At 41.0% G+C, this 14,736-nt stretch overlaps 1 protein-coding gene across 1 annotated transcript in view; it reads left to right on the forward strand.

Annotated features, from left to right (window-relative positions):
• neo1a (neogenin 1a) overlaps positions 1-14,736 on the forward strand; it is a 119,984-nt gene that overhangs the window by 60,486 nt on the left and 44,762 nt on the right. The window contains exons 3-5 of the mRNA XM_037694457.1: positions 4,204-4,438; positions 5,989-6,143; positions 13,018-13,166. Coding sequence (XP_037550385.1) covers positions 4,204-4,438; positions 5,989-6,143; positions 13,018-13,166 — 539 coding nt within the window. The remainder of the gene's footprint in view (positions 1-4,203; positions 4,439-5,988; positions 6,144-13,017; positions 13,167-14,736) is intronic.

The raw sequence follows: 14,736 nt of genomic DNA on the forward strand, positions 1-14,736 counted from the left end.
ACTTCTGTTGAGTGTTGGGATCAACACTGGTATGTCTCAACTGTTCTGTGTACCCACATTTTGTATGCAGATCTAGAGTAACCTTCCTCGTTAAGCCTTAATGCCTGTAATTCATTACCTCTGGCACAGAGACTAATGACACCATTAATCAGCTATGAATAGAGCTCGGGAACAGCAGCGGGAGGCTGACACCTCCTTACTGTAACAATCCCAGGCGTGCATGTACAAGACAGATTGCGAGAAGGACACTGAAAGCTACGCAGCATGTCAGTTACCTACAACTGACAAGCTGTACGACGGTGGCGGCAACTCGTAAGGATTTTATTTCTCGTCTTTTCTCTAGTCTCACCGGTGTCTCGTTTTCTGACCCCGACAGAGTATTCTGTCAAATGTTCACCCAAGTGAGGTGTTCCATATTGTGGCTGCTCCAGAGAAAAGAGTCGTCAAACCTTATGTTCCTTCATTCGGAGAAATTGTCTAAAAATGATGCAAGTAAATTCAGGGGTCCGTCTTCTGTTGGCTTTTAAGAAACCAGCTTTGACCTGCAGAATGTTCTCCTCCACTACAGCTTTATCTGTCTTTTTTCCCCTCTCTGAAACTAAAAAATACTTCTCTTCTGCAAAAACAATCACAGAGATAAGGGTGAGTTTTCTTTTTTGTTGTTTTAAATTCAAGCTATACCTTTCAGAGCCTTGACATACCGTTGGTCTTGTTTTATTCTACGCTGTCTGTCTGAACTTCATGCTTCAGTATTATCTAGGTTTATAAACCCTGCACTTGTACTCAGTGGGCTGTGTTCAAAGGGGTGTTCGCATTTCTGCAACTTGCATTCAGAGATGTGAACATTTTGAGCACTCTGGAGTAAACTTTAGAAGTCGGGTTTTTAAATGCGATCCGAAAAGTAAAAAAAAACATAGGACAAAATGATACTTGTATAAGGATTTGCAAAACTGAACAGAAGCAAAGGTCAATAAATCAGAGAGCATTCTTATGTTAAGGCTCACTTTTAAATGGTAAATACACTGTACTTATATAGCACCTTTCTATCTTATCAAGATACTCAAAGCTCTTTACAATCTGTGTCCTCATTTACCCATTCATACAGCTCTCTACTAGATCTGTACAGAGAATAATCAGTGCTTTATCACATTCATACACTGATTAACATCAGATACACATCAGGATACAAATCAGAGACAATGAGGGGTTCAGTGTCTTGCCCAGGGACACTTCACCATGTGACTGCTGGTGGAATTAAACCCCCAACTCTCCCATTAGAGGACGACTGCTCTAACCACTCAGCCACAGCTGCCCCCAAAGCTTGTTTTCAAATAGGTGATTGAGTAACATCTGAGGTTCAAATAAATTAAAGCTGAGTAGTTTCATGTTTACCTTTTTGTGGTCTGAGTTGATGAGAGACGTATAACAGACGGGATAATTAAAAAGGAGATTACAAAGAAAGTTTCTCACAGATTTTCAACATAAATGAGGAGCTTAAACTCAACAACATGGGATGGTGGATTTAAAAAATAAACAGCGTATAGTTTGATTTGGTGATCAATCAGCTGCTATTTAGCTGCTAATAATATCTCATGTTACAAAATACAGCCTCTGTATATGACTTGTTTAACATATTTTATATGTATTTAGAACTGATTATTAATGTATGCAGGTTATTTTTTTCTTGAATGGACAAAGGATCCTAACTCGACCTCTGTCTCAGTGATCCAGGCCTCAGCTCACAGATTTCAAAGAAAATCCTTGCTGTGGTTTTTAATACTTCCCAGCTGAAGATTTAGCATGTTTAGCATGCACTGCACAATTTATTGCCTGTCGCAATAAACAATAAATCAATCGCATAATAAATAAAAATTATCAACCTCATTTTCATTTATCAGCTTTATCGTTTCCTCATGTCTCTCTCTTTCTACTGAAGACGCTGGATGACAAAAGGCTCAACTCCGGTGCTCTTCACTGACCCCTCCCTTTCTCTTTTCTCTTTAAAATCTGTTTTAACCGTCCAAAATTGTGTTTTTAGATCGTTAAAACAGGTAATCTGAGAAGCTAAGCTACGAGCTAAGCTAACAGGCCAACCTCGGGGAAAAAACCTCCGTCTTGTTGAAGTTCCAAAATTCACAGTTGAAACCCGTGCCTTCACGTAAAAAGTTTTTCTTTGCAAAAAGAAGTTGAGATCTTGTTTACTGATTTTTTTTAGTAAAAGTTTTGTGTGAAAAATGCTATGCTAAAGAGCTCAAACCACACCGAGCATCCACCATTTTGAGAACCGAAGAGAGACAGCCCATGTCACGTCAAGGGGCCTCCCTCCCATTTTTCTTAAAGAGACACGCTGCTCGCTCCCTCACTATCCATCCTTCGGTTCAAACAGTCTTATACTGCCCTCCGGTGGCTGAAAAGAGGTACTATATGCAAAACAAATTAACCAACATTTATTTTTAAATTTGACAATTATTACTAATTATTGTCAAATTTCAAACAATATTGTTGTTTATCGCAGTAATTTCTGAGACAATTAATCGCCCAGCAAAATTTGTTATCATGACCGGCCTTACCATGCAGTATTTCCTGTGAATTCTAACCATGTTTGGGGTTTGTATGTTGACTGTGTTGTCTGGATTGTGATCTCACTTTTTTATTTATTTTTTTAATGTAAGAAGCGTTCTCCTGCCAACAAACGTGCTCCAAGCTTGCGTTTAGTCAATGATCCTGATTCGAGTTAGGTTGTGTTTTTCCCACTGTGTGTGAATGCATCATCTTCTAAATGAGGATAATTACTCAGCATCTGGCACGTTACGTTGCATCCCTAAAGTATTAGAACTATAATGGGTTTTGCAGTGTTTTTGAATCTAGTCCAGCAAACTGGATCTGAAACAAACCTTTGGCTCTGAGGCCATATTGACTGAAGCTGTCCTCATCCTCCATCATAACTTGTTGAAGTCAGTTTCAGCTGAATCACAGTTTTTGAACAAAAATATCAAATAATCTTAACTGTCAAAGCAAATTATAGCAAGATATTGCCTTTTGCAACTAAATAGTTGATATAATGTGGATGTAAAGACTAAAAGTGACCCTTTCTGCCTGCAGTTTTACCCTCATTGTCTCATTTCACACTCATTGTGCGACAGAGTGCTGATGATGAAACAAAAATAAGCAAACCATAACTTGGATAAGACGTAGACCTCGAAATTTGAATGTGCCATGAATGCAAAGCTGAAACTCCTTCACTCTGCTGTTTCTTTCAGTAATGTTGAAAAGGTATGTGCAAAAGACAATCAGTCCAATCACTTGAAAAACAAACAAATACTGAAAGCCATATTAGCAGTTTGCCATGACAGAGACCTCTTTGCCTCTCATCACCGTCCTCCTAGTAACAATACACAGTTTTACCGCTGCGCTAGTTGTGCTCTTTGTCTTTATTTCAGCTCTGCCCCGCTGATGAGTTCCCTGACCTACAAACAAATGGAAATGTCATACAGCCTGACGTTCTTTCCGTATAATTTAGTTTCGCTCACTTGCCAAGCAAATTGAGAGCAGATTTCATCGAGTCTGACCACAGATTGTTCCTCCAGAAAGGAGGGGGGAAGAAAAACCTACCAAATTAAAATCACAAACATTTTTGTGGCTAAGCTGTGGAATGTGACAATAAAAGTGTTTTAACACCCTCATCTGGTGCCTTGGCTGACAGAATGTAGTCTTGAGATGCTTGAGTTGCATTATTGTCTCATAAAACAGCGCAAGGTGACTTTGTCATCGTATCGTTTGTCACCGAGTGTTGGTCTGGTTTATAGTTAGTGAATGTGTCACAGAATGTACAAGCCAATCATTTTACCTCACAAATGATTGGCTTGAAGGTCTTTTGGCCTTAAAAAGAAACGTATATGTGTTTACCGCCCTTACATTAGAGAGTTGTGTGGATTTGCATGTGTAGTCTCTTGTAACGTGCTTTTGTCAGCGTTGTGAGTGTAGTAGAAGTGTTTTATTTCTGTGGTTCTTCGTCACGCCGAGAGTCTTTTTCGTTATGTTATTTTGTTTTTTCTGTTTTGTTTCCTTCCTTTCCTTCGTGTCACTGTCATTTCCATTTCAACTTCTCTCCCCCACCTGTCCTTTTTGGGGGTGCAATATATTTCTCTCGACCCTCCCGCCCCACATCGCCTCCTTCTCCTACCCCTCCTTCCCCGCCCAAAGACGTAGCCCTGCCCTCCTTTCCTTCCCCCTCACTGACTCCTAACACTGCTGACCATGTAACACCAGGCTCCGGAGGCGTGGCCGGTCCGGCGGGCCCCACCCCCTCCGCCCCTCGAGACGTCGTCGCATCGCTGGTCTCCACCCGCTTCATCAAGCTGACCTGGCGCCAACCGGCCGAGCCGCACGGAGACGAGTTAACCTACTCGGTTTTCTACAGCCAGGAGGGCACCAGCAGGTAGAAAGCTCTGCACTAAAGCTGAACAAGCACAGTTTTAATGCATCCGTAGGGTGCTGCTATAAGTACTGTCAGACGGCCCTGAAAAGATCTTACTGGAGCAGTTACAACACTAATAGCTGCAGTTACTTAATAATTTAAAACAAGCTGCAAGATATAAACAGACTGTTTAAATACTCTGTTTTTGGGCCCTGTGATAAATCTTTCCTTTGCCCTCATCTGTTGAGGATTCGCTTCTTTTAACAGAGAAGAACATTTAAGAAGCATAGATAGATTTTCCTCTAGTTGTCCTTTTAATATTTTCTCTGCAATATAGTTTCAAGCAGATTTCAGAAGGCAGCTTGCAGGAGTTTTAGCTACAAATGGTACATTTTGATACTGTTTCTGCAAAGGCAGTAACTGAACAGACTGCAGACATTTATCAGGCTCCACACGATTAAAGACCTTAGCTCCTTATAGTAGGGGAAGTTCTGCTGCTGGTCTGTTTTCAATACTTACATTAAACCTGGTTGTTCTGGAGTTGGATGGACAAAACACACATTTTACACTACTAGTACAAAGGCTAGGCTAAAAGCAAATCAAAGAGGGGCCTTACAGTTGTTTATCAGGTTTATAAACCACCATATTCTCACAAATGACAGATCAGGCACAAAAAAATGCCTCTGAACCTCAACACATTCACTTATGCATTTATCTGTCTTTATTATATTTTATCAGCCAAACAGCATTTGAGTTAGTACTCAAATTTAGTTTGCTGCAGAAAATGTTGTTTTATAAGCCTGAAAAAGTTTTAAAGTTTGGGGGTGAAGTGTGTTGCTCAGAGACACCACGAGGTATGCGGGTCCCAAGCCGGCTGCCTTGCCTCTACACCATCTTGGCCCCCATATACACGTTAGCTTAACATGTTATACATGTTAGCTTAACATGTTATAAATGTTAGCTTAACATGTTATAGCTTGCCATGTTATAAATGTTAGTGGAAATGTGCAAAACAAACTTCTATGTTTGTGTTTCCAATTCTTTAGGTGCAGTCTCGTTATGGAAACACGATGACTTAAAAATAAAAGTTTTACATAAGATGTTTAATTTAAATTTCCTTAAATCTCGTTGATAAATTAGTTTATTTCTTTATCGATCGTTTTTTTGTAAAGTTTTTTTTTTTTTTTCTCAGGATATTGGGGGCCTGATGAATATTGTCTAAGAGCCACTTTTGGTCCTCGGGCCTTAAGTTGCCCATGTCTGATCTATAACAGTAGAGTAGATTTACCACACTGGTTGATATAAATGTGGATTATTCATTTGACTAAACTGAATTTACAGTATCATTGTTCAGCCCACTAAAATCTGCATATTAATACATTTTATCTGAATTTTTAGTCAGGTGTCTTCTTGCATCTTGGAAAGAAGGTGAAGTTTTATCAAAATGGTTTGCTCCAGTGTTACCCAGCAGTGGCAGTATTAAAGTTGATTATCAAAAACCTACATTTAGCAGACTTCTGTGTTTTGCAGATTATATTGAATATATTGAATTGATTGTGTTTGCACGTCAGAGAGCGGGTTGTGAATACCAGCCGTCCAGGAGAGATGCAAGTCACCATCCAGAATCTGATGCCAGACACCAAATATCGCTTCAGAGTCGTGGCTCACAACAGCAACGGGCCGGGCGAGAGCTCTGCAGCGCTCAAAGTGGCCACCCAAGCTGAAGGTAACACACACACATATATACATAACTGTTAGTTTACATGTGCTCAGTAAACAGCACACATAAACATGAAGGGAAACTCCAACCAGAGGAAACATGCACACCAAGTTAAACAGGATGCATTCGAACACAGGGCCAAATCTGTGCAAATAGATGTTGGAACAAAGAAGATATTCACTCAGATGCAGCATGGATTCAGTTCAGACTCCGACTCATCTCCCCTCCACACGCCAGCAAACACAGAGGAGGCCGTGCACCAGTCGCTCCATGCTGAGGCAGACCACCCAACACAAGCCAGAGAACTTCAACCTTTTCCTCTTGTGAGCCACGTCTTGTTTACTCCCCGGCGTTTACTGAAACCGCACTGCGTGCTTTACTTGAAGCCAAACCTACCTGAGCGAGAAGTGGTTGGAAATTATCATTCCAGAGTCCGACACTTTCCTGGTCTTTATGGAGGTGCAGCGGAGCGGCTCATTAGGACGTTTTAACAGGAGAGCGTGTGTGTGAATCTCTGGGGGATGAGACAAAGTGGCTTTCTTCTTCATTTTTTTTCCAATTTATTGTGTGTGAAAGCACCCCGGTGGCGGCTGCTCCACAGCCCCTCTGGTTTGCCCATAATTCATCGAGCTATAGAGGGGTCCCCCCCACCACCAGCAGCATGGTCAGCCTGTGGACATCCCTCTCCTCTGGTCTGAGCCACAGCTCCATCTCTGTCGCTTTTGTAGGTCAGCCTCTGTTTTCCTACCTGTCTTCTTGGTTTCTGGGCAGACGGCTCCGCACACACACACAAAAACACACACATTAGACCTTAATGCTTTTGCCAGCAGGAGCTGAGCCACCCACAGGGACATCAGCGAGGGCGGGCAGTACCTCTGTAGTGCATCTCTTTCCTGTGTGTGTGTACTTTCATTGTAAAGACATGCTATGAGCTTAAACTGTTGAACTGCATCAGAGTGCCTGATATGTGCACACATTGTTGCCCTGCATGTGTTCTCCACAGAGACTTGGCTATGCATGCAGCACACACACCTCCAGCATCCGTGCACGCTGACAAATGGGGGCTTCTTTGTTGTGTCAGGAGCTCCTGCAGCTAAAGGTTACAAGTTGCACACAGTACAGACAGACTGGATGTCTGCCCGAGGGCACCAGCCACTGTTACGGTCCATATGCTTACACTGACCGTGGTGTGGACCTACAAGCTTCACGAAGTGGGGTATATTTGTTGGATAAATAAACATCCTTTCATCTGCTTACCGTATTTTTTGGACTATAAGGCACACTTAAAATCCTTTAATTTTCTCAAAAATCCACAGTGAACCTTATAATCAGGTGCACCTTATGTATTAACTCTGGTTGTGCTTACCGAACTCAAACTGATTATTTGTGGTACACGGCGCTCAAAAATCTGTCAGAATGTTTTAGTTTCGCTTAATGTGCCTTATAATCTGGTGCGTCTTATAGTCCGAAAAATACGGTACTCAAATAAGCCACTGAGGACACAAGAAGGTTTTTAACTGGTTTTACTTGCAAAGACTCATTCAAAACAGACTACATCCACAGATTTACAATGCATGGATCATGTCACTGACTGAGCATCGAACAGTTTGCTGCAGACTTTTATACATCAGCAGAGTCCAGCAGGCGTTCCCTCACATCCAGCTGCAGTCAGCAGCAAGTCCACCTCCAGCTGGAGATAAGAAAGATGTTGTCAGCCATAATATAATAAAACTATTCATAACATAAATTCTCAAACAATACCCTCCACTGGAGTTCTACCGTACCACACCAGCTTTATTTATACAACCTTAGGAGCAAAGTGCTGCACAGCTGCAGTCAATAAAACCAATAGCAGATAAAAACCTATGAAAGCAAACCAAAAACAGACTTATATGAAACAAAAACAAATTGATCAATCATTTAAATTAGTTAAAAATAAACTAAAACTGGACAAAAAATCAGCATCTCAGGTGGTGTCACAAGCCAAGGCAAAGAAAAAAGTTTTAAGAAGTGATTTAAAAACAGACGGGGAGGATGGCTGTCTGAGGCTCAAAGGCAGCAGCAGAGGAAGCACGATCCCCTCGAAGCTTTCCTTTAGTTTTTGGGGACTCTCAGGAGCAGCTGGTCTTCTGACCTGAGAGAACGGGAGGGCGTGTAGGGGTGTAGCAGCTCAGTTAGATAAGGTGGGGCAAGACCATTTAAAGCTTTCAACTAGAGATGCACGATATTGGATTTTTGGCAGATATCCAATATGCCAATATGTTGAAACTTATTTAGTCGATAACCAATACCAATATTTTTTCTTAGACCTACTTACAGAGACTACTGTATTATTCGGCCTATAAGTCGTAGTTTTTTGCATAATTTACATGCCCTGTGACTTATAGGCCGAAGCAGCAACATATTTATGGATTTTTTTTCCCATTTTTATAAACCAATTTTTGGTTGAGATATGACCATTTTCATTCATTCTGACTGAAAAAAAAAGTTGAGCAGTTCCACTTTCAGCCACTTGATGGCAGCAGAGCAGTAATAGTTGTATGGCATGCTGTTGTATCATGCAATAGGTAAACGTGGCTATAATGAAAAAGTAAAAAAAAATTAAGACATAAACAACTGGACTTTATTTATTATATTATACCTTATTGTTCCATCCATCCATCCATTATCTTTTACCCACTTCTTCCATTTTGGGTCACGGGGGTCGCTGGTGCCCATGTCCAGCAATACTGTGCGAGGGGCGGGGTACACCCTGGACGGGTCGCAAGTCCATCAGAGGGACACAAAGAGACAAACGAGACAAACAACCATTCACTCTCTCACTCACACCTAGGGACAATTTAGAGTTACCAATCAGCCTAACATGCATGTTTTTGGACAATGGGAGGAAACTGGAGTACCTGGAGGAAACCCACGCATGCACGGAGAGAACATGCAAACTCCACCCAGAAAGGCCCCTGGACCGGGATTTGAACCAAGGACCTGCTTGCTGAGAGGCAGCAGCTCTACCAGTTGCGCCACCATGCTGCCCACTGAGACACACATTTACTATAATTTCCAGCAAACAAATAATTGTTTTTAAGTGTTAATCTTGTTAATTTCTTGTTAAAGTCCTCCTGTGCACGCTCTCGCAGCTGCCATTTGGCAGCCCATCGGTTTTTAGCACAACACCGGTCCACATTTCTGGGTTTGGTCCACATTTCCCAGTTGTCAGCAATGACACGTAACAGCCGCGACGCGTCAGCAGTGACGCATAATAGATGCGACGTATACGACAAAGCGACACATTTATGGATTTTTCCACTTTATTAGACAAATATGGACTGATGCGACTTATAGGGCGGAGCGACGTGTACGGCGGAAATTATGGTACATAACTTTCTATAGTTGTGGAATTAAAATACTACATTATTCTGCATGGTCTTTGTCAGTTTGTTCTGCTACCAAATGCAGATGTCAAAAAGGGACTGAAAATGATGTAACACTTCAACTTGGATTATGTTTAATGTCAAATTTATTCATGACATTTACTCTCTCTAACACAATGACAACACTCGAACAGTGCAAATGTGTAAATTTTCACAAATCTAAACTCAACCTGTTCACAGGTGACAAGTGAAAAGCGCATAAGCAGTAGTGCATTAATTGATAAACTTGTAGATAGATAAACTGGTACTAAATTAAAAATTAACTTAAAACAGAAGCCTTTTATATTGGTGAGTTATTTTGATGGAATGGCCGATGTCCGATATTTAACTTTATTGCTAATATCGGCAGATACCGATACCATGCCAATAATATTGTGCATCCCTGCTTTCAAAACAAATAAAATAACTTTAAAATGAATCTTAAAATGTACAGACAGCAGTGCAGAAAGGCTAAACGGGAAAAATAGTCATGTTTTTTTTTGTGCCAGTTAAAAAATGTGCAGCTTCATTTTGGACCCTCTGAAGCTGAGCAGCAGAGGAAGCGCTGACCCCTGTATAAAGTGCATTACAGTAATCCATTAGAGTGGTGATGAAGTGGATGACTGTCTCAAAATCTTTCTGGTAAGAACTGGCTTGACTTTAGCCAGCTGCCTTAACTGATAAAAGCTTGACTTAACCATGGCCTTCATTTGAATATTAAATTAAAGATCATTATCCATTATCATTGGCTTAGTATATTGTGCCAATGAATGCAGGTCTACATTTTTAAAGTTCATATAAATACATACAGCACATAAAGTTGTCTTCTTCCATAAGTTTCAAGTTTTTATAATTAGTTTTCACACCAAAACTGGTATCATATATATAAGTATATATATGCATGTATATATACATACGTACATATACATGTATAAACGGTGTCATTTGACCAACAGCAGCAGTGTCTAAGCTGTTTACTGTGACTTTAATGACACAAATATATTCATTATTGAAGTTAAATTGAAGGTTTGTAGTTTTTCATTCGACTCTTCTTAAATGAGCACAGATTTATTCAAACAGATGTGTTTGAAATAACTGTAAGCTTCTGTATGAAAATGAAAAGGTTTTTATTTTAGTGCTCATGTCTTTAATAAAACGAGTTAGGTGAGGAAGTCCAGTAAAGCTCAGAATAAAGTTTATGAGACACACCAAGGGTACGTCAAAACCAAAATTCCCTTTCCATCACAAATTGATATTCTGCTCACTTAAAGGCTGATGGTCATCCATAATCTAATTAATTGCAACTCCTTGTATCCTTGTTATAGTTTGTGTATTGTTTACTCTCCTCTTATAGAACAAATTGATTAAAGATGTTTATCATAAGAAAACTTTTGTCAGTTCTTCCTGAATGGGATATTAATTATATCTCTATAAGCCTTAAATTGTATTTTTATTCATGTTCTGCACCACATCGTCAGACATGTCTGCATGTCTCTTTTCAAACCCTCTCTAGTGTAACAGGATAGATGCTGGCTCATCTGTTGGCTGTTTCTGATCTTTTGGTAAACCCAGGCGGAAGATGGAAAAACAAAATGTTTTTTTTTATTCTGACTCCAAAAAGATGCTCCTGTCTCGCTCTGTGTGAGAAGTTCACTGCAGATGTAATGATCTAAAACAGCCCGTGGCAAATTTCGGACACTGTCAGAAATCCAGGAGTCCAGTGTGACCGATGCTCACAAAACCAGTCTGAACTGCAGGACTGCAGCATGAAATGATGAAATCACCTGGTGTTGTTTGGACAATAACAAACAAATCAACACGGAGTGGAAAACCCTGGGGTTGTGTGAACAGAAAGCTGCTTTCTCTGATGTATTTACTGACTGATATAACACGTACAGCCCTTCACCTTAACCCAATGTTCATTATTTAGGATCAGTTCCTTAATTTAACCTCCTACTGAACTTATGAGACGCCTGAGTTTTCTGTTTTAAAGTCAGGGCCAGCTCGAGGTGACAAGGGTCCCTAAGGAGCATTTCATTCTGGGCCCCCTTTTAGTTAGACCATCGCTCACTCACCACCATCTTTTTATGCAATCCATTCTTTATCGTTGGTCCAAAGTTTAACGCAGCGAGCCGACAATTATTCCTTGAACTGATCACATGTCAGATTTTTTTTATTTTTACCAAACCTTTCAGTTATTTCACTGTTTCAGAAATAAATAGTGCTTAGTCTAATTAACTGCTGTGAATAAATGAGCAGGAGTGTCATTTCGCTGACTTGTGGATTCAGTCGGGTGCACAGAGTATCAGGAATGGCTCAGCGGACTCAGGGGGAGGAGCTAAGTTTAGTTTTCAGTGGTTCTCAACCCTGGTCCTCGAGGAACACTGTCCTTCATGTTTTAGTTGTTTCCTGCTTCAACACACCTGATTCAGTGATTTAATTACTTCCTCAAGTTTTGTAGAAGCCTCTTAATCACCCAGTTATTCAAATCAAGAGTGTCACTGCAGGGAAACGACTAAAACATGCAGGATGGTGTTCCTCAAGGACCTGGGTTGGGAACCACTGGTTTCGGTAACAAGTTTAAGTTGTGTTTAGGTAACCACGCAATTTTAACAATTACGTTTTGAGCAGCTCAGTTTATTATATTAGTATTACATCAATTTATTACGTTAGTGGTAATAAACTATCACTCTGTTCACATAAATATTAAACTATACAGAGCTTCTTTCTCGTATGATTACAAGCAACATACATTAAAACGTGCGTCAAGTTGTCTTTCGTAGGTTGAGTACTCCTGGGGGGACTCCTGTTGGCCTGAGGGGCCCTAAGCAGGTGCATATGCTGTTCATCCATTGGACGGGCTATGTTTAAAATCTTTACAGTCACAATCATTGCTTCTTTTCTTCTTTCAGCTGCTCCCTTCTTCAGGGGTCGCCACAGTGAACTAACTCGCACCAAGACTTGGCAACTGTTTTTACGCAGGATGCCCTTCCTGACACAACCGCAGACCACCGAGCTACCACAGCCCTCTGTGTGGAGCAGATGGTGGGGGGTTAAGGGCCTTGCTCAAGGACCCAGAGTGGGGCAAATAAGGGTGGAGGCAGATGTGGGTGTTTCACCTTTTTGATGTTGTCGGTCTGGGGAGTTGAACTGGCGATCTCCTGATCACAGACTCGTCTTCTCTAACCTCTGCACCACCACTCCCCAAACGCAAGACAGACACAGTCTCAACACAAACACATTCAATGCTTGTGTTCAATTCTGCCCCCAATTTATGCCCATGTTTACCGTTTGTTGGTTCGGTTCTTGAAGCACTCTGCGTTCATTTATCACAACTTTTAAAAAAAAGTACCTTATCCAGTTTAGAAACAACCGAGATGTTACAGATATTTTAGTCACAGAATTTAGTTGAGAAAGAAAGAGTTGAGTTAGATATCTGTCTAACCGTTGTTGTTTTTATTTCCTTCCGCCAGTCCAAGTCCCGGGCCCCGCTCCCAACCTGCAGGCGGTGTCGAACTCACCCACCTCGGTTTCTCTTAGCTGGGACAAACCCCTCACAGGCAACGGAGAGATCCTCACCTACAAGGTGTACTACACAGACAAAAGTGTTGGCAGTGAACAGGTAGGACCTTCTCTTCATGACACAGAACAACAGCTCACTATGAATGATTTAAGCCTAAAGGTTGTTGTTTTTTGTCTTCAGGTTTTTAGAAATACTAAATGTGTGTGAGGTTCAGAGTGAGGAAGTCTGTTCATGCTTCAGGTGTTTAATTTAGGTCCTGGTGGAACTATTAGGACACATTTAATCATATCTGTTGATTACATCAGACGTGGTAGAAGACCCCCCAAAAACATCTGTCAGAACTGAAGTGTTGTGAAAACCCACCAACAGATTCATCACTTTATTAATGAGATCATTTCTGATAAAAGTAAAAACACATTATTTAGAGATCAATAGAGGGAAAATCCTTAAAAATAATTGCAAGCAAATATTTAGAAATTAAAGAGTGACCCTGACAATGCCTTGAATAAATTTACTAGAAATTAGTTTAAATGTTTTATCATCAAAGTATGATTGATTTGTGTTCTGGTATAGTAAGGGTTTAAAGGGTGAAAAGATAAGGACTTCTAAATGAGTCTCCTTTGACTTCTTTTTCTTGGGTTTCATTCTTGGATCAATCGTCTCATAAATAAACGTGCATTGTGCTGAAAAGAAGCCGATATCGTTTCACTCTGTTCTTTCTGAGGCAGCTCTGTTGTAAAGGTGCAACATGGCTGCTCAGATACTGAGTCGACCCCTAGTTTGTAGCGTTGCACAAGGCAGCGAGGCATTAAAAAGCCTTTAATATGATAATGGACGAAACGTCAGCCGGTGCTCTGAGTAATGATTCCTCTGCTCCCTGGAGAAGAGTGAGCCAGAGATGAGGTGGGAGAGACTGGAGATGATGATGAGGGGCGAAACAGAAACAGAGGTGAGGTTAGAGAGGCGCAGTGCAGAGAGGACATGAAATATTAAAGGGCAGACAGACCACATATCATGCACAATCCAGGGACCACGTTCTCGCAGGTGATCATCTGACCTCAGGCTGGAGATAAAGAAAGAAAAGCTAGATTAGTTTTACGGCTCTTTGTTTTAAAATATCACGATGAAGAGCTGGATGTAAAAAGGTCTAAAGAGACCGGGCGTGTAGTGGCGCACTCAGTATCTGAAGAATCAAGTCCTAGTCACAGATAGCAGGTGTTGTGGGTTTGAAGGAAACAAGCTTTACTGTTGGACAGAAAGTGTTGAACGTTTGTAGCTGTTCAAAACGTTCTGTGTACTTCTTGTTCAAAGCCTGCACTCACCGAGACACCGTCAGCAGTTTAACACTTGAAGGTTTTTGTGTTGTTTCGTCCGTGTGGGTAATTTATTCCTAAAAACGTGCACTTTACACGGTTCTGGAGGGCAGTCATCAGCCGTGGTTGCAATCGTTATTATCAGCATGCTGCTAACAAGACCACACTGCTAACAGTACCATGCTGCTAACAGTACCATGCTGCTAACTGAACCACACTGTTAATGCAGTACCATGCTGCTAACTGAACCACACTGTTAATGCTAACAGAACCCCAGAACCACACCGCTAACAGTACCATGGTGCTAATGGGACCATGTTGCTAAGTGAACCTCTCTGCTAACAGTACCATGGTGC

The sequence above is a fragment of the Nematolebias whitei genome, chromosome 2, assembly GCF_014905685.2.
Source record: "Nematolebias whitei isolate Nwh7 chromosome 2, NemWhi1, whole genome shotgun sequence".
Taxonomy (NCBI): Eukaryota; Metazoa; Chordata; class Actinopteri; order Cyprinodontiformes; family Rivulidae; genus Nematolebias; species Nematolebias whitei.